This window comes from Pimephales promelas, chromosome 21 (genome assembly GCF_988280905.1).
Source record: "Pimephales promelas chromosome 21, fPimPro1.hap1.1, whole genome shotgun sequence".
NCBI classification, from domain to species: Eukaryota; Metazoa; Chordata; class Actinopteri; order Cypriniformes; family Leuciscidae; genus Pimephales; species Pimephales promelas.
This window is the reverse complement of record NC_142789.1, coordinates 3,859,008-3,882,128: the sequence shown is the minus strand read 5'-3', so window position 1 is coordinate 3,882,128 and position 23,121 is coordinate 3,859,008. Positions and strand designations below refer to the sequence as shown.

Here is a 23,121-nt window from a genome sequence, read left to right as displayed (position 1 = left end):
GGGTCATTAACTAGTTCTCCTGCTATTGGCTCGTTTAGTCTCATGACCTCGATCAGCAGAATGAACTAAAATTTATTCAAGTAATAATTATTTATTATAATAATTTGTTACATTTATATGCCGATTTTAGTAATAATTAAAGCTAATTTCGTTTGCCGGAGTGAGTTAAAACTATTTTTAATAGATATTTTCTCTGAACACGGCCACATACGCAATATTTGATTGTAATAATGAAACAAACAAAAAAAAAGAAGAAAAAAAAAGGGAGATCAGTCATGAGAAACAGAAATTAGTAACTTTAACGTGAAATTTGAACTACCTTTTTACAGTCTATGATTACTCCACACATTGTTAATTAAATAAAGTTGTTTCCTACTAATCTATCAGGAATATAACCATCGTTGGAATTGCTCTTTTCTAGCATGTTTCAATTAAACAAATATTTACAAATTATTGATTTTAACAATGGGAATGCATTCAAAACAAATACAAAACAGTCGATTTTTTTCTGACACATTTTGGTCATTTTAAAGTACATTAAATCGCTTTGGTGTGATTTACGACATCAAACATAACAATTATTATTATATTATTTATTTATTTATTTTTTAGAGAAGCGCGTACATGTGTTCCGAGCGCGCACGCACTACGTGCTGTGCTCATGTGGCTGCGCGCGCAGCGTGTGTTCCTTGACGTCACTCGCGGGAATGGATGAGAAAAAGGAGCGCGAGATAGGAACTTGGGCGCGCAGTGGATGTTCAGCTGGAGAGTTGTAGCGCTCTTTTTAATGAAAGCTCTTACTGTATTTGATCGACCATCTCATTAACATCACCGATGTTTTTGAGATTGTATCCTATACGCATTGTGTCCTCGTAAAGCTCTGTTTCTTTGGAGCATTTTTATAAAACATTAGGGAAATGTCGTGGTGGTCGCGCGGGTAAGTACACAAAGTTTATTATTTCTCATATGCTTTATATGATTGTGTAATGGAGTTTTAATAAAGTGCAAGAAAATGAGCACGAAATATGCATTCGACATAATGATTGAGCTTGTAGAGATTGTTGACATGAAGTTTGTGTCGAGCCCGCCCAATGTAAGAGCACAAAGACCTGAGACAGGCGCTGGACTTCAGCATTACATCCACGAGTTTGACTTTACTGTCTCTGACTGTGTTTGCAGAGTCATTGAGTCACCCAAACCAGTGCAATGTGTAAATTTGGATAAAAACTGGCATATGCATTGAGAATATTAAATTGAAAGTAGCATTATCTGGGCGATTTGCTCGATTCTAGAGCCCTGAAAGTGTTTTATGATCATTGCTTTAGTTAAACATGATGCTGAGATTTCATCTAGATTTAATGAGCATTTTCTGGTAAACACACACAAGTCAAGATGTAAACACACTTCCCTGCCTAATGGTGTCAGTGTAACCTCAACACAGTGTTGCTAGTGTTTGCTGATCTGTGTACAGTGTTGTTTTCCCAACCCTTAACATCCGTGTGTGTGTGTGTGGACAGGGAGGATGAGGAAGAGGCCATGTGTCAGGACACAGACTCTGATGTTGCTGATCAGAAGGATTGTGGGAAGGTGAAAGTGAAGTGGACCCAGGAGGAGGTACACACTCATATAAACTCAGGCATTGCTTGGGTTCAAGGTCTTTTATTAACAAAATCTTAAATGGTAACATTATACATAACCAAAAGATGAGATTATTCATAACAATCAAGAATCGGTGCAAAAAAACCTCACCTTCGTGTTCTTCCGAATCCATCAGTCTAATGTTTACACCCATAAACCCTCATCAAGTATGATAAACGGATGCTCAAACACAAGTTTATATGTGATTAAAAAGTCTTTAAAATACTAAATCATTGAGATTTTTATCAGTATAACATAAAATGCATATAAATATCACTTGTTACTCTTTATCTTAGGTCTGCAAGATGATATTTAAATGCTTAAACCGCTCGAATCATGTCGATTCTGTGGATGATGAGGGAATAAATACACCTTTTACTGTTGCATGTTATCCAGCTTGCTTCAATCAAAAAGATTGTTGTCTTTTCAAAAATAAAACATTGTATATGCTTTTCTTGCGTTTGGCTTTTCCAGGATGATAAGCTGCGAAAACTGGTTCTGAACGCTGGACCAAACGATTGGAAACACATCGCTGGCTTTCTGCCTGTACGTATATGTTCACCTCCATGATGAGATCTTCCTGGCTTTGTGGTTGGTGTCTCCACATTAAGGTCTCCATGTTAATGTGTCCATTTATTTCATGTAAAGAGCCGGTCGGAGCATCAGTGTCAGCATCGCTGGTTCAAAGTTTTGGATCCGGATCTTGTGAAAGGACCCTGGACCAAAGAGGAGGACGAGAAGGTGCGTTTTCAACTAAAGGTTTTTTAAGCGCAGCATCTGATTCATACAGAAGTTATTTTATATATTACGATCCACGTTCAGGCTCTGTGCTGTAAATCATTTTCTTGTTTTGGTGTTTGGGGTCAAAAATGACCGTCCTTTTAAATCTCTCATTATGCGTTATCACCAAATACTGGATTCAGTCTTTTAGTGAACTTTAGCACAGGCTTTCTTGGAACTGATTGATTAGAGCCTTAACTGTCTGAGTTATAGTTATATTTTTTAGGTGAATAAATTTAAAGGGGCAGTTCAGGATTTTGGACATCAGGCCTCATTTCCAAGCTAGCCTTAGTGTTGTTTATCAGTGGAGACAGTTTTCAGAAATTTTCATCCAGTCGTTCCAGTTGCATAGTTCGCCGGTGCTAGGCTAGCGCGAGTTAACGGTAACTGCTAGCCTGCCATTAAAAACAGTTTATTACTCCACAGTAGTGTTAATTTTACCAGCCATTTTTAAATTTAGTTTCAGTTTTAGTCCAGTTTCAGCATCGCTTGTTAGTTTTTATCACATTTAGTCGACATCATCCCATTTTTATTTAGTCTAGTTTTAGTCGACTATAAGTCGAGCATTTTAGTCTTTATTTTAGTCCAAGAAAACATAATTTTATTCGTTTAGTTTTAGTCAAAAAAAAAACTGTCAACATTTTAGTCTAGTTTTAGTCAGGACATCATTTTTAACCTTTTACTTTTTTGTCAGCAGATAATATTTAACATTTCCTAAAATTATTTCACATTTCAACATTTTCTCTCATCTTTTTGATAAAAAAACACAATTTTAAGGAACACATGCAGACATGGAAGATGTTCTGACAATATTTGCATATTTATTTTGAACATTGTTAAGGTTCAAAGACACAAACACAAATGCTTGCATTAAAACAAATAAAATACACCTGACAAAGGAAACAAATAAATAAAATAAAGTGTATTATGAACTTAACACAAGTGCTGGCTGTTTAAAGCTAGTTCACATAATAGAATAATAAAATAAATAGATTTAAGGTCAATGTTGTGAAAAAAAAAAAAAAACTCCAACTGATACAACAAAAGTGCTTTCCTGCCAGCTAGTTCACATGGTATATAAAGGTACAGTATTTAAGGTGAAACAAGGCATAGATTGCTAGAACGTATGAAATCTTTTTAACTAATCTTTTTAAAGCGTCTGTCTGCTTTAATCAAATGTAACTGAAACTATAGTTGCCCGGCCAGTATAACATATCTAAGTTAGCATAAATTTAACTTCACATACAATTCTATCAACAAGTGGACGGTCGCTACGTGCTAAGAAGCTAACGCAACATAGCCAGCCTGGATACTAAATGCTATGAAAGTTAGCCATCATTAGTTAGTTTATCATTGTAACAAAATGTGTCCATATATCACGTCTCTTCTTTCTCCCGAGCCCCGTGCAAAGCATGTTTTACTTTTAACCTGTCGCCGCCGCCTCACCGTGAATCCAGCACCTGTCTGCTGCTCCATGTGTGTTGTGTAGGCTACTCTGACTGTGCCCGCCCGCTCCAGGTTTGAACGTGGGTGTGTGTGGCGGAAGAGCTGACGAGGAGGAGGCGGAGGAGGAGACAGGATTTGACAAAACCATATCATATAATAATATGTAATTTTCGTCTCGTCTTTGTTCGTGAACTAAAATGTCCATAGATTTTAGCCCAGTCTTTATTTACCGAACTGCATTTTCGTCTCGTCTTTATTAGTCTACGAAAATTATTTCTGATTTAGTCCCAGTTATTGTTTATTAGTGGGGATTTTAGTCTCGTCTCGTCTAGTTTTCGTTCGGTGAAAAATGTGCGTTGACGAAAATATTTTCGTTTAGTTTTCGTTAACGAAATTAACACTACTCCACAGTACACCAAAAGCAAATAAATAATGTAAATGTCTGTTCTGAAGTCGACAAAAACACTGAATACAATATTTGACAAGATAAAGAGGGGTTATGAGCAATTTTCTTTTGTAGGTTATAATTTTTGACCAGGAACACCAAGTGTAACAAGGTGGGGAAAAGCACAAAAATGATGAAGTTGTTTTTCTGTGTGTGCTAAGACATTACGTTTTCGTCCAATGCAATAACTTTAACTAGCTTTTCAGGGGGGAAAAAATCCTCTCCTGGTCAAAATGGCTGACATGCAATATGGGGTTGACATGTGATTTACAAGTTTGGAAAAGTTTCTGTAGTATTTTCTTTTTTTTAGTTTCCCATTTTGTCTAATTTCAGTCTATGAATTAAAGTGCCCCTGTTATGCTAATTTAAAGGTTACTGGTTGTGTTTTGGAGTCTCGTAGGGGTTTTAGAGCCGCATGATTAATTGTTATAAGATCACGATCTTGAGTCAAACACCCATGCCATCTTGTTCCTAAATGAACAGTGTGTGTTCTCATGTTGATGAACGACGGGTCGGGTGTCCAACGGCCGCTCCGCTTGCGATCGTTTTCAGATCATTCCTTTGGAAGTTGAGCTTCACATTTGCATGTGAGTGTAAAGCTTAATTTCCATAGGAATTAAAGTGCCCCCCTGTGTGGGCATGTAAAGCTGTGGGGAAGTGGGAAAAGGAGAGACAACAACCAATAAAACGCAGACCTGCAATACCCTCTACTTATACAGACACATGACTATTTAATATGACCACAGAGAGAAAAAAACACAACCAGTCGGAAACACCTTGATGCTTTTAAAAATCAATTATGACAAGAATCTTTCAAGGCTGAGGGAGAAACACTAATAATATTTTCATTACATTTGCGAGCCCTGCAGTCTCTGAACAAACAACATGCGTCAGTTAATCACCGCAAATTTTTGTCCGTTTTTCTTTGACTTTTCAGTCTATCTCATTGTCTTCTGTGCATCAGAATAACTCCTCGTGTCTTATTTGCACACCTTTGCTTTTAGGAAGACGTGATGAAGACGTGTGCTAGTTCATGTTTAGACCACTAGAGTAGATGAAATATGTCCTAAATATGTAGAGTAGATGAAATATGTAGAGTAGATGAAATAATGCGCTTGTTCCGGTCCGTATATGATCCGGATTGTGAGCGTTCGGCGCAGAAACCGCTTTGAATTCTCCGGTATAATGGGATCTCATGTGTAATCCAGCGCAGTGATTGGCTTAAGAGTTTAAATTAGGGATGCACCGATATGAAAATTTTGGCCGATAACCGATAATTCTTTATATTTGAAAGCCGATAACCGATATATCGGCCGATAAACTTAAATCCAAATTTTGATCTAATTTTGAGAGCCTGATTACAAAAAACAAAAGTCTCACAATTAAATCCACGTCCCAAGCGCACAATTATAATGATGCTCTCATTATAGTGTTGTATAGCCGATATGACAGATTTGCGTTGCACATGTTGTCCCGAACCAGATTTTCATTTTTTGTAGAGATTTTAAGAATTTCAAAAACATAAACAGTTCTCAAGTGTCTCAGCTGAAGGGAATAATACATTATTTATCGGTTTTAATATATCGGCATATGAACATATATCAGCCGATACCGATATGCTGGCCGATATATCGTGCAAACTCGTGCCACACACACTCCGCAGATCTTTTACAGTTACAAACACACTCCATGAAAAATAATATCCCAAAAAGCATAATAGACTCACTTGGATAGATGTATACATCACTGCTTGTCGTACAAATTAAAATCCACACTGTAATTCCTTAACCAGTAATCCTGAGTCATCAGAGTAGCTGTAGAAATGTGTGTGTGAAGCCTTGCTTGAATGTGCTGTGTGTTTAGGTGATTGAGCTGGTGAAGAAGTACGGGAACAGGCAGTGGGCGATGGTGGCCAAGCACCTGAAGGGGCGTCTGGGGAAGCAGTGCCGGGAACGCTGGCACAACCACCTCAACCCTGACGTCAAGAAGTCCTCCTGGACCCCGGACGAGGATCTCATCATCTACAAGGCGCACTGCATGCTGGGAAACCGCTGGGCCGAGATCGCCAAACTGCTCCCTGGACGGTGAGATCTGCTCTCATAATCTCCTTCAAAACCTCATAAACAGGCTTTAACATTGAAATTAGATGTGTTACGATAGTATCAACCACATCCAGTGCTCGCACACAGACAACAATCTATACCCGACTACATTCATAAAGCAAAACTCTCACTAAAGCATTCTATAGACACTAAAGACAGATATACTCTATACTTTGCCTCTTTCCACCTGTGTTGACATTGGCTGGGCTTGCTTAGTTGGAGACATTAAATTTAACATTTAATGTAATATTCAGCAGTATTAGTGATCTCCTGCTTTGACGCTATTATACAAGAACTGAACTGAGCCAGACGATGACATCACAGTTTACCCTGGTTTAGCAGCTATATATAAATAAACTAAATTAATAACTTTTTTACAACAAAAATGTATCATCACTGATCTTACTTAAGCTGGACTCTGACACTATTTTCTTCTGGAAACAAACTGTGTTACATTATTTTGCTGTTATCTATGTAAAGCGCCGTATAAATAAATGTGACTTGACTCTAATATAGTAGCCCTCAATCGGGTCATGGGGTCTATACGACCCCAATCGACTTTTACTTAATAAAAAAAATGTTCCCTTCATCTCAGGGGAATAAGGTTTTGTGACTTTATCTATCTATACACACACAAAAAACTGGGCTCGAATTGGTCGTTCTGAAGGTATGTAAAAAAAATGTTTACACTTCTGTTCTTCGGGGTCAATATGACCCCACATTGAAATGAATGGGAAATGTGAAAAAATAAAAAACAACTAAACATTTTTTCTTCATGTGTCAAAAAAAAAATCCGGCAGTAAATAAAAATAAAAAAATATATTATTTTTATGAAAATGTATGTTTTTTTGTACAATTAATCAATTGTTTTGGTCGTATAGACCCCGAAGCCCAGAAGTGTAAACAGGAAACGAAGACCATTTGAAGGTTAAAGGAGTAGTTCACTTTTGAAAAACTTTTGCTGATAATTTACTCACCCCCATGTCATCCAAGATGTCCATTTCTTTCTTTCTTCAGTCGAAAAGAAATTAAGGTTTTTGATGAAAACATTCCAGGATTTTCTCCATATAATGGACTTCAATGGGAACCAAACGGTTCAAGGTCCAAAAGACAGTTTCAATGCAAACTACAAACTGTTCAAAGGGTTTAAACGATTCCAGACGATGAATAAGGGTCTTATCAAGCGAAACGATCGCTCATTTAAAAAAACAACAACAAAGTTTAAGTTTCATAAGCTCAAATGCTCGCATTGCTCTGTTCTGTGATGCACGTTCGTGACTCTCCTGTTCGAACCCGTTCATCAAAATGAACAAATCTTTTTCCGAGTCATTTGGTTCATTCAACGAACGAAATGAATGAATTGACTCGGAAAAAGATTTGTTCATTTTCATAAACTAGTTTGAACTAGCTGGCGTCTGAGGAGCGGGTACAGCAGGTACTGTGAATTCTGTGTGAATGAATGTTTTCATTTCTCTCACACACACACACTTGTGACTCAGCCTATGTGAGAACATGAATGCGAATGGCGAATTCAAATGCTTTCTTTACTGGATCTCTTAGCGCTGTGTTGCGGCGTGTCGCTTGATCAAGATCGGCTCGCGCTACATTGGTCCAAAGCGATAAACGACTCACGGGCAAATGGAGCACATCTTCAGTCAACATGATGTGGACAGCGCATAGCAACGACAGATGTGTTTTTAGACACGATTTGAATGAAAATATCGAACGCTATATCAAACAGTTTTTATATCGTTACCAACAATGGTGGACCGTCGATGAATCCCGATACCTTTTTATCGGCCAGCCCTAGTCTGGTATATGTGGAATTGAGTAGATTTCTGCGGGTTTTTTCTTCCAGAACAGACAACGCTGTGAAAAACCACTGGAACTCCACCATCAAGCGCAAGGTAGAGACGGGTTATTACGCCGGTGTGGACACCACGCTTCAGGCTCTCCAGCAGACCGAAGCAGAGGAGCCGCCGTCTGAGGAGAACGCCCAGGTACTGTCAGGACCACAGTACACACATGCATCGCCAATCTCTCTCCATCTATTCTGAGCTTAATTTTTAATTCTCCGAAGATTTTTAAGACTCAGAATCGATTCGAGAGAGATTCGAGATGCATTTGTAAAATATCTAAATTAAAACGGAATTTCGTGTATAACGTAAAATTTCACTGAATTTCTCAAATCTTGGATGAATAAATCAAAAGTGGTCCGTAAACTTAAATCAAATTGTGATATAGACTAGTGTCTGTGAATATTAAATAGTAAAAATACATCAAAAATACTATACAGCCTATATGAGGACTTGAATGCATGAACTTCATCTCCAGAGCCGCTCTGAGAGTCGCTTCATCAGATTTTAGAAACTATCATCATTATCATAAACAGAGAGACTCAAAGGTCTTCACAGCAACCCGTCAAAATAAAAGTTCGGTTAACGTTTGAGCAAAAAACGACTGAATTTTATTACTGTTGTGCAGTAGAGTTTAGCCATGTCTCAATGTCATAATACTACTAATAATTAACTTTATTTTTTAATAAATAATCACAAAATCTCTCCCATGTTTTAATTTTAATAGTTAAGGTCTGTTGTGCAGTACTTTGCTTAACAAAAAATTAATTAATTGAATTTGATTGCCATAATAATTAAAATTCACAACATATTCTGGGGGAATATGTTTACATATATATGCATATTTCATAGAATTGATTGCTAAATTATTATTAAATGTAATTAAACCATTAAAACTTAAAAATGAATTTCATCCACTGGTCCCTGGTAGTTTGGTCCGTTATAAAAATCTTTCTCAATAGAGTGCCGAAGTTACGACGTCACTCTGTAGGCCAAAACGCGGAAGTGAGTTAGCATTTTAGCACTACGGTTCCCTCGCTCTAAAGCCTATGGGATTTTTGAATGGGTTTTTGCTAAATCGCCTGAAATAAGGTCTGTGGTGAACAAAGCCTCGAAATATGTTCACGTTTTGATCTAGGACATAGAACACACAGTTATAACCTGCTTATGGTTTTTTTAAACTTTATTGTGTCTGATTGTGTTTTTTTAACTCTTTATATAGGCTTCAAAATGTATAAATTTTGGATTAACTTGTAAAGATTATCTTGCTAGACAAAACGTGTAAGGGTCACAACGCTTTGTTGAACACAGATCTTATTTTTTGCGATTTTTCCAAAAGTCTATGGGGAAAATGCATAGCTTTTCAACCGAGGCGGGAACCCATGCGCTGCTAGCTTCCGAGTCATCCTACAAAGTGACGTCATCACTTGAGTGCACGTGCACGTGGGCTGGTTTACGAACTCTGGGGTAAACAAACGCTTCACTTTTGAATGTCGGCTTCCCGGCCAATGTATAATCGTTAGGCAATCATAACATACATTGATTCTCGTGGAAAAGTGAAAATTGCAGGTTATGACTCCTTTAATTAGACATTCTTTTTGAATACTATAACTTTGTTTGCTATTCAAGTGAGAGTCCAAAAATGTGAAGGAAAAAAACTTTCCTAACTTTCAGCCGTGTTTTTGAGGGTGGATAATAAGCATTTGATGATGTTTTCATGTTAACGTTGATGATTTGTGTTTAGGGGGAGTTTTGCTATGATGTAGCCAGTGAGGGACTACCAGACCAAGTCTTAAAGCAGGTATAAACATGAAAACGTTCTGATTTTAAATACAAAGTCTTATATTTTAGTAATTCTATCACACAAAGTCAGTTTTAGGCCTGTTTCTCATATCCTGTTAAGAACTGGTTCTGTTTTTAAAAATGACTGAGCCTTCATCATTTAACGAATAAGCACATGACTTCCACACGTGTGCAGGATCCTGAAGCACAGGAGAAAGCCACGACTGCTCCACAGAAAACGGCTTCTCCCGAGACACCCAAAGCTCCCACAACCCCCAAAAGTGAAGCTGGAGACTCGAACGTGTCAACCTGGGTGATGGACAGCTCCGGGTTCCTCTCTCCGTCAGCCGCCCCGACGCTGAAGGAGGTGATGGAGCTGATGGACGGCGTGAGTTAAACAATGAAAACAACATATCGTTCACGCGATATCACTGATTATCTCCTAACGAGGCCACATATTAACATCTGGGTAGATTAGATGATAAGAAACAATCGGTTCTCTAATCAACGTGGTGAACGCGGGAGAAACAGGCAGGAGTAAAGATCGGATGAGGGACAGTGTTCTGAATGGGTCAGAGGAAACTCCACAACCCTTAAAATAACTGATAAATATCATTATTTATTCTCAAACATGACTGAGAAAATTCATTCTTATTCGGTCTGGTCACTACCGTTTACGTCAGAACCGGTTCCCTATTGACACAGAGTTTCGGTACCCAACCCTAATCTTTATTTTAAACTAATCTAATATTTTAGACAATTGTGTAAATACAATTTTTTTCCGGGCAGTGATGATGGTTTTCCCAGCAGGATCTGGAGGGCTGGTGTACGATGTCAGACTTCGAGCTGCCGGAGGAGAGCCAGAGCCCAGAGCTCCTGCAGTTTCGTCTGGAGGGCAGCGCTCTACAGGAGCTCAGCAAGAGCAGTAAAGGAGAGCTCATCCCCATCTCCCCCGGCGGAGCAACACCTCCGTCTATCCTGAGCCGCCGCAGTCGCCGGCGCATCGCCCTCTCGCCCGACCCCAACGACTCCATGACCCCGAAGAACACTCCCGTCAAGATCCTGCCCTTCTCGCCTTCACAGGTACAGCAGATCCGCTCTCTTCAACTCAGTACAAGTAACTTGAGATATGTAATCGGATTACTTTTTCAAGTAACTATTAAAGTAATGCATTGCTTTTAAAATTTACAACGAAATATCGGAGTTACTTTTTCTAAAAAGTAACACAAGTTACTTTGTTTACCCATGTATTGACTGACAGTTCTCTTGTCCTTACACGAATCACAGTGCAGAGGCGTTGTGTGCAAACATGATGGTTATTCTAGTTCTAGACTAAATGCTGCCAGCTGCCACCCCTTCAAAAAACCATCGACTTCAGGATGATTGAACCTGAAGTGCTAAAAACACGTTTCTGTACGCTCAAAGTTAAAATGTTGCTTATTCTACAAGTGTCGCTTTCACTGAATCACATGCACTTTTACCAAGATGAACATCAAGGATCAGTATTTATTTAAAGGTGCATTGTGTAATATTTAGGAGGATCTCATATACTTAACTATGTGTTTCAGTGGTGTACAAAGACCTTATATAATCAACCGTTATGTTTTTATTAGCTTACAAAGAGCCATTTCTCTCTAAACACACCGCTGGTCCACTTACATTGACATGTTTCTACAGTGGCCCTAAACGGACACACACACACACGTATCGTCACTATATTGTTCTTAATGCAAAGAAGTGAACTAAAGTCAGTGAATAACACACTGACACAATGATGAACAAGTAACGATAATATTCACAATAACGTATCATTTTGCTAAATAATTAAGTAAACCTTATTTCTTAATTTCTCTTTGTAAAGAAACCTCATTGCTTAACTCGCTGCTCTCTACTGTCTCAGACGACAACGTCACTTCCTGTCGGCCTCTTCTGTTGGGTGCAGTTCACAACCTCACCGCTAGATGTCGCTAAAAAACACACACTGCACGTTTTTAAAAAAAAAGAACAGGACATTAATCAACATTCATGAATGTATATGCCCAAATTAGCCTGAAAATGAATTGTATGAAAAAATTTTAATAAACAGATTTATATCTTAAATGGCAACTATTATTGGCAGTGATTATACTATTTTTCACCAATTTAACAATATAAAATTTAAAAAAATGATTTATTTGACAGAACTGTTAAATGGAGATTGTCAAAGAATGAAGACGGGCAGCTATTACATATTTTCTAGGCCAACCCATAATTTTACGTATCACTGATTTCCCATGACAAACACCTAATAGGATTTTTTTTTTTTTTTTTTTTGATTGGGATTTGGATAATTGCAGAAAATAAGTATTAAGTAATCTTCACAAATTAACAACTTGAAGCCAGTAAGCAAATATACTACTACACCACAGTCACATGACTTCTTCTTTCAGTCTTTATTATTTCAAAAATATTTTCCCTGAAAGTCTGTGTTACAATAGTTTGCAAGAGCGTGATCATAAACCCGTGTTCGCCACCAGTTTTATTTCAGGCATTTTACAGAAACTCGTTGACTTCAAGACGATGGAACCTGAAGTAAAAAAAAAAAAACGTTTCCAGGTTTTATAAAAAGTAAATATCGGTCGATTTCTATTAATAAATGTAAATTTAAGCTCTGCGCATTTCAAAGTTAAAATGTAGCGCTGTTGCACATTCTACGGGTTGTGCTTTCACTGAATCGCACACATTTATACAAAGAGATTGCTCTGATGTACTGTATATAATTTATGACAATGAATGTTTAAATACCTGCAAATGCGTTACCTTTCGGCAAGGAAGGGTTTTTTTTATCGTTTTTTTTTTATTATTATTTTATTTTTTATTACCCCCATATAATTACCCCCATTTACATTTTCATTCAGCTGGTGCATCGAGCAGAAGCTAGTGTGCTTTCTAAAAACACATCTAATTGGAATAATTTATGACCCATCTCTTTTCTTTTAAAAAAAAAAGGTTTAAAGGCTGAAATGACAGTTTTAACATTTTATAAAAGTTTGTTTTTGTCAAAACCTGCATAATTTGACATGTAGAGTTGTTTAAATTGTCATTTTATGGTTTGGATGTTAGCATAGATCTTGCTCTCCCCTCATATGATATTAATTGCATTTGTGCATGTCTTAAAAACCATTTTTATTCAAAGCATTGTCTATAGACCATTTCACAAGATGTAAACAACACTGGTCCAGAAGCACTTCCTGTTTCAGTTTTTTAACACTACATAAAAGCTGGGATAAAATACAACCAACAGAACATTTAAAACTGAATCCAAAAGTTAAACAAACATCTTTAAGATGTTTTCTTTACATGTGAAATAAAGAAAACAGTTACAAACTGAAACAGGAAGTGTTTCTGGACCAGTGTTGTTTACATCTTGTGAAATGATCTATACTCAATTCATATTTATTTACTGTAAAATAGCCTTTAATTTGAACTCAATCACCTCAATGTTTTCACAGTTCCTGAATATGTGGACGAAGCAGGACACGCTGGACCTGGAGAATCCCTCTCTCACGTCCACGCCGGTGTGCAGCCAGAAGGCTGTGGTCACGACTCCTCTACACCGGGACAAAACCCCTCTCACACAGAAGGAAAACTCTCTGTATGTCCCAGCATTCCTTCACACGCAGCTGGATTCAGATCATTTGAGTTCGGCTAAACCACTATTTTCCCCTCCTGTAGGTTCATCACTCCAAATCACAAATCTGATCTGGATTCGACGCCTCGTACGCCAACTCCCTTTAAAAACGCCATGGAGAAATACGGCCCTTTGCGGCCACTGGTGAGAGACGTCTTATAATTGAAGGCTCATTACTTTTAAACGTCAGCTGTCCTGTTCTCTGAAGGCTGATCTCATGTTTGATATTCTAGTTTTGATGCTTTGAGATGAAAAAAAAAATATTTTCTGCTTTTCTTAAGCCTCCAACACCAAATATGGAGGACCTTAAAGAAGTGTTGCGCAGTGAAGCTGGAATTGAGTTGATCGTAGAAGATGAAACTCCTACTGAGAATAAACGCAAACAAGTGGTAAGTCATGTACAAGCATTTTCCAGATTATAACTGAAGAAAGCTGCATTGTACCTCAAATACATCCTGTGAGCATTAGTGAGTACACGCACACATTGGGTCTCATTCATGAAACACGAGCAGAATGAATTTGTGCCTAAATCGTGTGTAAAGTGGTTCGGATTCATTAAAATGTTCGTATTTTCCAAATGTTAGTTGGTAGCTCCCAGCCACGCGTAAACGGTACGCTTACCATCCGAACGTTTTGCTCATTAATAAGGCTGCATTTTAATTCATCTTAATCGGGTACATATTTAAACAGCATTTTGAAAAAATATTTTATATAGTAATTACATACGGTTTTTCTTTTTACTTTTATAATGAGAGCCAGTAATAGGAGATCTGGTGATCGATGGCGGTCCTTCTCCAGTTTAAATCCGATTTTTCCAAAGTGAACTAATTCGTTTTTTTTTCTGTCAAGCTTAATGTTGAACCATTTACTTCTCACTTCTGGGTAGGGCTGGGTAATAAATATCGATTTCTCGATATTAATCGATTCTCATTTTTATGAACCGATATCGATTCTTAAATCTCAAGAATCGATTAGTCATCCTGTTTCATTTGAATGAATGGGACATTGTATCACAGCTGCGCACATCTAAAAAATCGCAACAATCTTTATCCTTTGTTACTATTAATATGAAACAAAGTCTCAATTTTCAAATTACGTCCATTTTCTTTAGAAATTCAAAAACATAAATAACGTTTTGGCGCTGTGGCGTGAGATCGCTCTGGAGAAACAGCAGCGCTGATCTCTCTTCCGGCTTAATAATACCAGTCACAGCGCGAAATAAACATGAACGAGCATCTAAAAGTGAGTCAAACTTATCGAAATTCGTATCATGTCACATTGATTCGCTCAATCAGCGTTTCAACCGTGGAAAGACGTCAGTTAAACAGCTTGTAATCAATGTCATCGTCATATTTACCTCAGAAAACCCACATCAACTCGTTAGTTAGCTAGAAAAAAAAATAACTCTCGAGAGGAGCATTTTGCTAAATATATACACCATATTACATATGCATTATAATCTTAATGTTCTTCAATATTTAATGCATATTTGAATAAATCTGGCAAGTTTTTATGACAGACACTATTTAAATGTTTATATTTCATATAATCTTCTTATTATAAAAATAAATAAAAGTGTAATTTAAGTGTTTGTGTAGCTACAAAACAGTTCATTATTACCTTCATATTAGGCTAATGAAGCCTAGTAGGCTACAACTAGACTCCCATAGTTTACAGCATTAGTTAAGAGATTTGATTCCCTTGAGAAAAATTGCCATTTATTGTAACTGATATCCAAAATAATCAATATTGAATCGAATCGTAATCGAAATCGCATCGAATTGCAAGCTTGTAAAACGAAATCGAATCGAATTGTGAAATTTGTCTCAATACCCAGCCCTACTTCTGGGACTGTTCGATTAACAGATGAACCTCCATTAACTCCATTATCTGTAATATGCTGCCAAGCTTTTTTGGACCTGATGTGCCACTATGTACGCTTGAAAATAAAATTGGCATTTTAAATGAACTTCTGATAATAAAACTTCAATTTCTGCATCCGAGAAATCTTTCTTTTTCATTCGCATTCATGTTATTAAATGCCTATACATAGATGTCAGTCGGAAATAAAGGGCGGGATTTATGGTAATTGAGAATGAATGTGTACACGCATCCCATTTACGACTGGTTGGAATTCATTAATACACACACATATTTCACCATCACATCTGACGTTTACGAAGTATTTGTGAATCAGGAGAAGAGTTTTCGGGAAGGTCTCTTTATGCGCAAATCACTCTCATATTTACTCGTATATTTACGAATGTTTCATGAATGAGACCCCAAGTGTCTTGTGAGCATTAGTGAGTACACGCATGCTACTGTGTTGAGTTTATTCATCGCACAGACCAGTTGTCCCGTTGGATATGCGTCTCAACGTACAGCCCTGTTTCCTACGTATGTTTGACACTACAGTAAGAAGATGTAATATATTTTGGGTTGATTATGAACTGCAGGGGACAGATTACACTATGGTGGGCTGTTAGAGTCTGTAGGTAATGGGAAACACTGATTCATCCAAGAAAAATACGCCTCAATAATACAATTCTGAGAGATTTTGAGAAAATGAGATTTTTAAAAACATTATAGCAAACCACTTGCATAAAATGCATACAAATATCAGCCATCACTCTATATCTGCCAATAATATGTCTTAGTGAGATGATATTAAAATGCTTAGTTTTATGATCAAAGCCCTCTAGTTTTGGGTTAGGGTTCGAGTTACACTAACATATAATGCATTGATGATTGAGAGATGAAGAAATAAACCAGCCTCAACAGCTTGATGGATCACATAAAACACCAAACTTGTTTATTTGCTGTTATTGATTGGATTTTGTCTCTTTCACAGTATCGGCCTCCAATGAAGAAAGTGCGCAAGTCTCTGGCTCTGGATGTGATGGACTGCAGTGAGAGTATCATTGTACGAAAGCAGCAGAGCAAACACACAGACAAAACTAATCCGAAGGTACGGGAACCGCACGGATGCCGTTGAGCCACTTGCTTTGTTACCATGTTTGTTTCTAGTGAATGAATGACCGGTGTTCTGTCGATTTTTGCTGCCTTGTCGAAAAATGCTACCGTAGCGCGAATTGATCACAGAATGCCGATTAAAGTCGTATGAAATACAATTATAATACAATTCTAAGTTATGAGTAGCTACTGTAGACTACTGTTTTTATTTTTAAAACGGTGTGAAAAGTAAAAATTATGATAAAATATTTATGTCATTATCTTTGACTTGTCAAAGTACACCTTTCCTCATAGTAACTGAAACTTTCAGTTATTCTTTTTCACCTGGCTGACCGTACAAATATTCATATGGTAGTAAGCATTTTTTAAAGGGATTTTTACATTATAACAGGAAAATGTACCTTTTGTAAAAAAAAAAAAAAAAAAAAAACTGTGGTCTGCACATGCGCATAACCGGTAAGTAGCAAATCTCGATGGGTAGCATGAATTGTCAGAACACCGGATGACGAATGTCTCACTCATAAAGACAGTGACTTACCGCCACCTACTGGCGATTTTAATTTAATATTTAAAAGCATCACCTCGTTTTTACCATCATTGGATATTTATTGAACATTGTTTTATTTAAAGCAGTATTTATTTTATTAAAGTATTTATAAAGGTAAAAAAATGGACTGGAAAAAATCGATTAAAAGGGGCAGATATTGTCTTTAAATGGAAAAGGTGTGATTGCAGTCTAAGTGAAAGAGGGGTTACGGTATTCTAAAAAGTTGGAGAACCACTGAACTAAGGAACATGGATGTGTAGAATTGCACAAGTGCTACTGCTAAAGAGTGCTTTGTCAATACAGCCTGTTACCTTGATTCAAATGTCTCCATAAGCTTAAAGTCCCCGTGAAATCAAAATTGAACCTATTTACTTTGTTAGCGCATATTACTAGTCTTGTGGTGAACAATTAATCCGTGCAAGTGAATATATATTAAAAAAATGTTTTACCTTAGTAATCTTTAATCAAAATCTGAAAAGTTACTTCCGGTCTGGAACAGTTTCTTTTTCTGATGACGTAGGTTTCACAGTTTGGGTGGGGAAACGCTTAACCACTCCCCTCAAACCGTTAGTTTGCTACGAGCGAGAGATGGAGAGGAGGAGCGCTAGAGTAAAACCCTGCCCTTTGTTCAATATTCCGTTTCACTTGGAAATACGTCACAGCACTGGAGAAAAATCGTTTGCAACTTCCGGTTCACGGGGACTTTAAATGAATTGGCCTAAAGCGAAAAATTATAATGTTATTTTTCGTCTAAAGACTACATATAAAATAGCTACCAAAAATAATGTTAGTAACTGAAGTTTGACTAAACATGTTGACTAAAAGTTGACAAAAATGCAATGACTTTGTCAACTAAAACTATGAAAACCAATATTACTAAAATGTGACTAAGACCAATAAGCATTTTCATCTGAAGACTAAGACTAAAACAAAAAATGGCTGCCAAAATTAACAGTCGTGTCGTGCTGAACATTTTCCTTTTTTTTTTTTTTTTTTTTTTTTTGTAGTAGTAAAGTCTTAAATTTGCCTTTTAGAGGACTTAAAAAGGTCTTAAATTTGCTGTTAAAAAATGTGCAGATACCCTGGCTGGCACGGATGCCGTTGTGTTCGCTCAGTGTTACTGAATAGATTATTAAGCAGGTTTTGTGTTGAACTTCCAGGCTCAAACGGCACGCTCGCTCCATCTCGACTCCTGCACTGGGAAGGAGGACAACCTGCTGGATCAAGGGTTTATTCTCGACCCGAATGAGAGCGGACCGCCCTCGAAACCTGCGCCTCAAACACCGAGCACGACTCCTCTGCCTGTGAGTGATCAGATCGACACTACAGTTATTATAATTCATGCAATAGTATGTAGTCATCAAAGACTATCACAACACAGCTAGTATGTTTATTTTGTTCTGTTTTGCGTCAGCTAAAGGGGTGGTTGGTTAAGATTTCACTTACATTACAAGATGTTTGAGCATAAACAACATCTGCAAAGTTACAACGCTCAAAGTTCAAAGCCAATGAAGATATTTGCTTTAAAATGAATCTTTTTTTTTTTAGGACTTCAACAAACGGCTGGTAGGGACTACACGACATTCCTCCCAGGTTAGTGACATCACCAACCCTAACATTGACATAAACCCCGCCCCCGGGAACACAGTCCATGTTGAGAAGAGCAAGAGCTGTTGTAGTCGAGCACATCTGTGATCCACATCCGTCTCTTCACATGCAATACAGTACGCAACACAAATGCACTAGCATGTCCCTTTGTTGCGTCACGCAACAGTTCCCACTCGAGCGATTTATAGATTATCACTACAGAATATGCTAATCAAAGACTTAATAAATAGTAGCTACATAAATTCATCAACTAACCATTCAGAGACGTCCTGTTGCTCTACATGTTGAGTCTCTCTATCATTGTCCGACTCCAGTTTCACACACACACACAAAAGCTCTTGAAGCTCCGCCCTCTGTGTCGGGAGCAGCGGCTCATTTGCATTTAAAGGGACGCACACGAAACGACGCGTTTTTACTAGGGATGCCACAATTCTCAATATAATATTGAACCGTTTGGTACGACATCCACGGTTCAATATGTGCTTGTGAATTGCGGTTCTATGAGACGGCCTTTATAATTTAGTGTTGAGGTGTTGTTCATTGAGTCTCTAATCTCTAAAAATCTCCAAGTGCTCCACGTGAAACTGCGGTCTTCCAATCTTTTACTATCGTGTCAATTGATTTGATTAATATGCACGAGGGAGAGAGAGCAAGACAGCACTCGTGTTGTTTAAAAACGTGAGAGTTCTCTCTCTATTCTACATCACTCACCGATCAAAATAGGCTTTGGCGGGACAAATTTGCTTAAAGGAGAAATCCGGTCAATTTTAACATTGAGCTCATTTTTTTGTACATTTGGAGTGCTGTCAGTACAGACAAAAACGACAAAAATCGGTGTTGCCTACACCGTGTTATCCTCTTTTTCAAATTCGCACCCTGTTGATTTCAATGGGGCACGTTTTAAACCTGCTTTTAGCCTCTTAACATCCTTGATTTGTCATTACGAGTGCACAGCCATGTGAGTGGTGTTATTAAGAAGGACCACGGTCAATCTGACTGCAGTAGATGTGAAAGATATGAATAAAAATGATATTAATTCAGCCAGCTGACATACCTGTATTTGCTTCCTGTTTTCGGTCGAAGTCCACAGTAGTCGATTGTCGAGTTTGCGCGCGATCATTGGTGAATATCATCTCAAACACAACACTGTGTGGTGTTCTGAGAATATCAGCTCAAATGGATAGTTCATCCGAATCAGATGTTGAACATCATTTAGTTACCAATGATCACGCGCGCGAACTCGACAATCGACTACTGTGGACTTCGACCGAAAACAGGAAGTAAATACAGGTAGGTGAGCTGGCTGAATTAACGTCATTTTTATTAATATCTTTCATATCTATTGCAGTCAGGTTGACCGATTGGCTAGCTGTATTGTTGCATCCCTAGTTTTTACTGACCCTTAAAAGAGGACAAGTTCAACATGCTTTAAAAAAAAATATCTGTGGGGTATTTTGAGCTAAAACTTCACACACAATCTGGGGACATCAGAGACTTATTTTACATATTGTAAAAAGGAGCATAGCATTATACCAGCGCTTTAAGTGTTATGTTATTACTGCTCATCATTTGTTGTTGTTCTGACAGATGTCTTCAGCCTGGGAAACTGTTGTGTGTGGACGGACAAAAGACCAGCTGATCATGACGGAGAAAGCCCGACGTTACCTTCGCTCTTTAAAATCTCACGCCCCAAACCGAGCCCTCATACTTTCCTGAGTCCCGATGATGCAGCTTCTCTGATATTCCTTACAAAACATAATGTGGAAAATTTATGAATATGAAACCAATTACTGTTCCAGAATAGACACTTTAATGCTGATAATGCTCTTTGTCCTGTTTTCTATGGCTTATTGGCACATTTAAAAAATGCCATTTTTCTTCATTTAACCCTGTATAATAATAATAATAAGTGTGTTGCTATTCTTTGTTTAATTTATGTATTGTCTACCCATTATTGATGTGGCAGCAAACAAGTGCATTTTGCAGCAGAATTTTAAATGGCGAACATGCCAAGCTGAGGAAATATTCAGGGATCTCAGTATCTTTTTATATTCTGTTGACATTTTCTGCATTTCTGAAAGTATAACTAGATATCTGCTAGAGCTCATGTGATGTACAGTGTGTGTGTACTCAAAGAAATAGGTTAACAGTGTTTTCCTGCTGTTTGGAAAATACTACATCTTGTAAAATATTTTTTAGGAGTTCAGAAGTATTGTGACAAGGCCAAAGTGAGGCCTTAAAACTATGTTTATAGAAAAAAAAATTTCAAAAAAAAAAAAGTAGAAAAGTCTTTATGCTATGAAAGAAAATAAACAATTGTTGACTGTTTTGATGGTAACACTGTATATTTTGGGGTAATTATCACATTCATAACTTTATCAAAACTTGAGGAAAATTTAAATGGTTATGTTCTAGTAAGTAGAATGATGGTAGAAGATGTTGAAATTTGCGTTTAGAGGGGTATTTGTGTAGCACATTTAAACAAGTGTTGAGCAAACTAAGCTACATTGTATAAATCGTAGTGATTTTGTGCCATTCTCCTGAGAAAACCTCCAGTTCTTCAAGAGACAGTGGAAATGTTACACTCCGTTTTGATTTTAACACGCTCACACACACATTCCTCGAAGGCAATCTCGGAGATTATGTGCAGTTTCATCTACTGTATAAAACTGTTGTTTTATTGCTGTAAGCAAGATACAGAATTAGTGGAACAGAATCCATTAAGGACATTAAAATGAAATCTGGAGACGTTAAAGTATTAATGTTAGCTGTATATAATTGAGCCTGTTTAACATTGCAGTAGGTTCCACATAAAGGCAATGGTTTATATGTTTATTGTTTAAAGTGGGTTTGGGGAGGACACATTTTTCTCTATAAATGTAGTTACTGAGCAGTCAAATCTGCTCTTTTCATGGCACACAGCTGATTTATTTAGTCAGCATGAAAGCTCCCCTTGTGTAGAGTAGAGTATATCAAGTGAAACGCTTCTGGAACACAAACAAATGTGGGCGGGGCTTGATTTTGTCTGAGGAATCGATTCATAGACATGGTTTGTTATTGGCTGATCTCATGTGAGTGACAGGTTGCTCCGCCCTCGTCATCAGAGGAACTTAATTTTGTTTCAAGATTATGAGGAACATGAATTTTAAGCAATAATGATGATGTGCACCGATAAATCATTTATAATAAACATGCCGATATTCTATAAAAAAATATTAGGCCTAGTTTTGATTCCATATTGGGCATGTTAAAAATAAAAAAAAACTGATTTTGACAATATGCCACCGTGAAAGACTGAGGAGCCTTTCTCAGGTTTATGATGTGCATTAGTTCGTGCTTCAAGTTCCTGCTGTACTGAAATAGACAGTGAATCATGTACACAGACTGGAGGAGATGACAGTGACTGCTGTGCTGAACTAACAGGTTCATCTCCGGCTCTGCTGTGAAATCTGCATTCAACTGTTCTGTCATTGTCATGTCTGTTATTATAAGTAACTATCTGAAGATCAGTCCTGTGTTCAATTCCTCTGTAGGAGTGTGATGAGCACAACCATTCATCATTCTCCACTACCATGCTCTGTTCACTCTGCTTTGACCAGTAGGTGGCGCTGGATGTAAGCAGCTGATATGAATCCAATCTGTTTGTGAAGGTTTATGGACTCTTTCACATAATAACTATGATGAGTTATTTTAAAAATACATTAAAACTGTTAATAAATCTGTTTTAACATGTTTGAGGTGACAGGCTCTGTCTCTCACTGTAAAGTCCCGATGTAGTCAATCATGACTCAAAACTCACCTTCACCAAAATTACACATTTAAACATTTTTCCCTGAAACAACAGCGATTTCAACCCTTTTTGAGACTGTCTTTGGTTCACTTCAGTTCTAAGGAGGAAATACTTAGCAATGCTGTCAACTTATGAATTTACACATGGTTTAAGAGCATTTAAAAACACCACATAGACATAAACAACATTAAAAGCTGGATTTTCACCAGAGAGACTTTTGAGAGTCTTTAAATAATGAAACAGTGCCAAATAAATCACTACATTTGCTTATTTGTATCGAAGAGATGGACCACACCAGGAATAAGGCACAATAATTTAGATTAAAATATGCCTTTTCAAAAGAAATGATATTAGTATAGCTGTACTAATTGGATTTTAATAACAAGCTCTTTACAGGCCCTATACAGGAAAAAAATAAATAAATTAGGCTTACTTCTAGGCCCAGTTGTTCAAAAAGTTTAATCTGGATCAGAACCAGATTAAA

At 37.4% G+C, this 23,121-nt stretch overlaps 1 protein-coding gene across 1 annotated transcript; it reads left to right on the top strand.

Annotated features, from left to right (window-relative positions):
• The first annotated feature begins 712 nt into the window (after window positions 1-712).
• On the top strand, window positions 713-21,175 carry mybl2b (MYB proto-oncogene like 2b). Its single transcript, XM_039663388.2, has 16 exons — window positions 713-937; window positions 1,518-1,614; window positions 2,113-2,184; window positions 2,287-2,379; window positions 6,173-6,393; window positions 8,270-8,411; window positions 10,012-10,068; window positions 10,246-10,437; window positions 10,860-11,132; window positions 13,541-13,683; window positions 13,764-13,863; window positions 14,001-14,108; window positions 16,571-16,687; window positions 18,400-18,543; window positions 18,788-18,832; window positions 20,435-21,175. Exons 1-16 carry the CDS (start codon window positions 918-920, stop codon window positions 20,561-20,563), a joined length of 1,953 nt encoding a protein of 650 aa, XP_039519322.2. The 5' UTR covers window positions 713-917; the 3' UTR covers window positions 20,564-21,175.
• Window positions 21,176-23,121: the final 1,946 nt, after the last annotated feature.

Excerpts from the sequence above, each read along its gene's own strand:
- mybl2b (XM_039663388.2), top strand. The coding sequence starts at position 918 with ATGTCGTGGTGGTCGCGCGG. Across the intron at positions 2,380-6,172 it reads CCAAAGAGGAGGACGAGAAG|GTGATTGAGCTGGTGAAGAA; the intron begins GTGCGTTTTCAA and ends CTGTGTGTTTAG. Across the intron at positions 13,684-13,763 it reads ACACAGAAGGAAAACTCTCT|GTTCATCACTCCAAATCACA; the intron begins GTATGTCCCAGC and ends CCCCTCCTGTAG.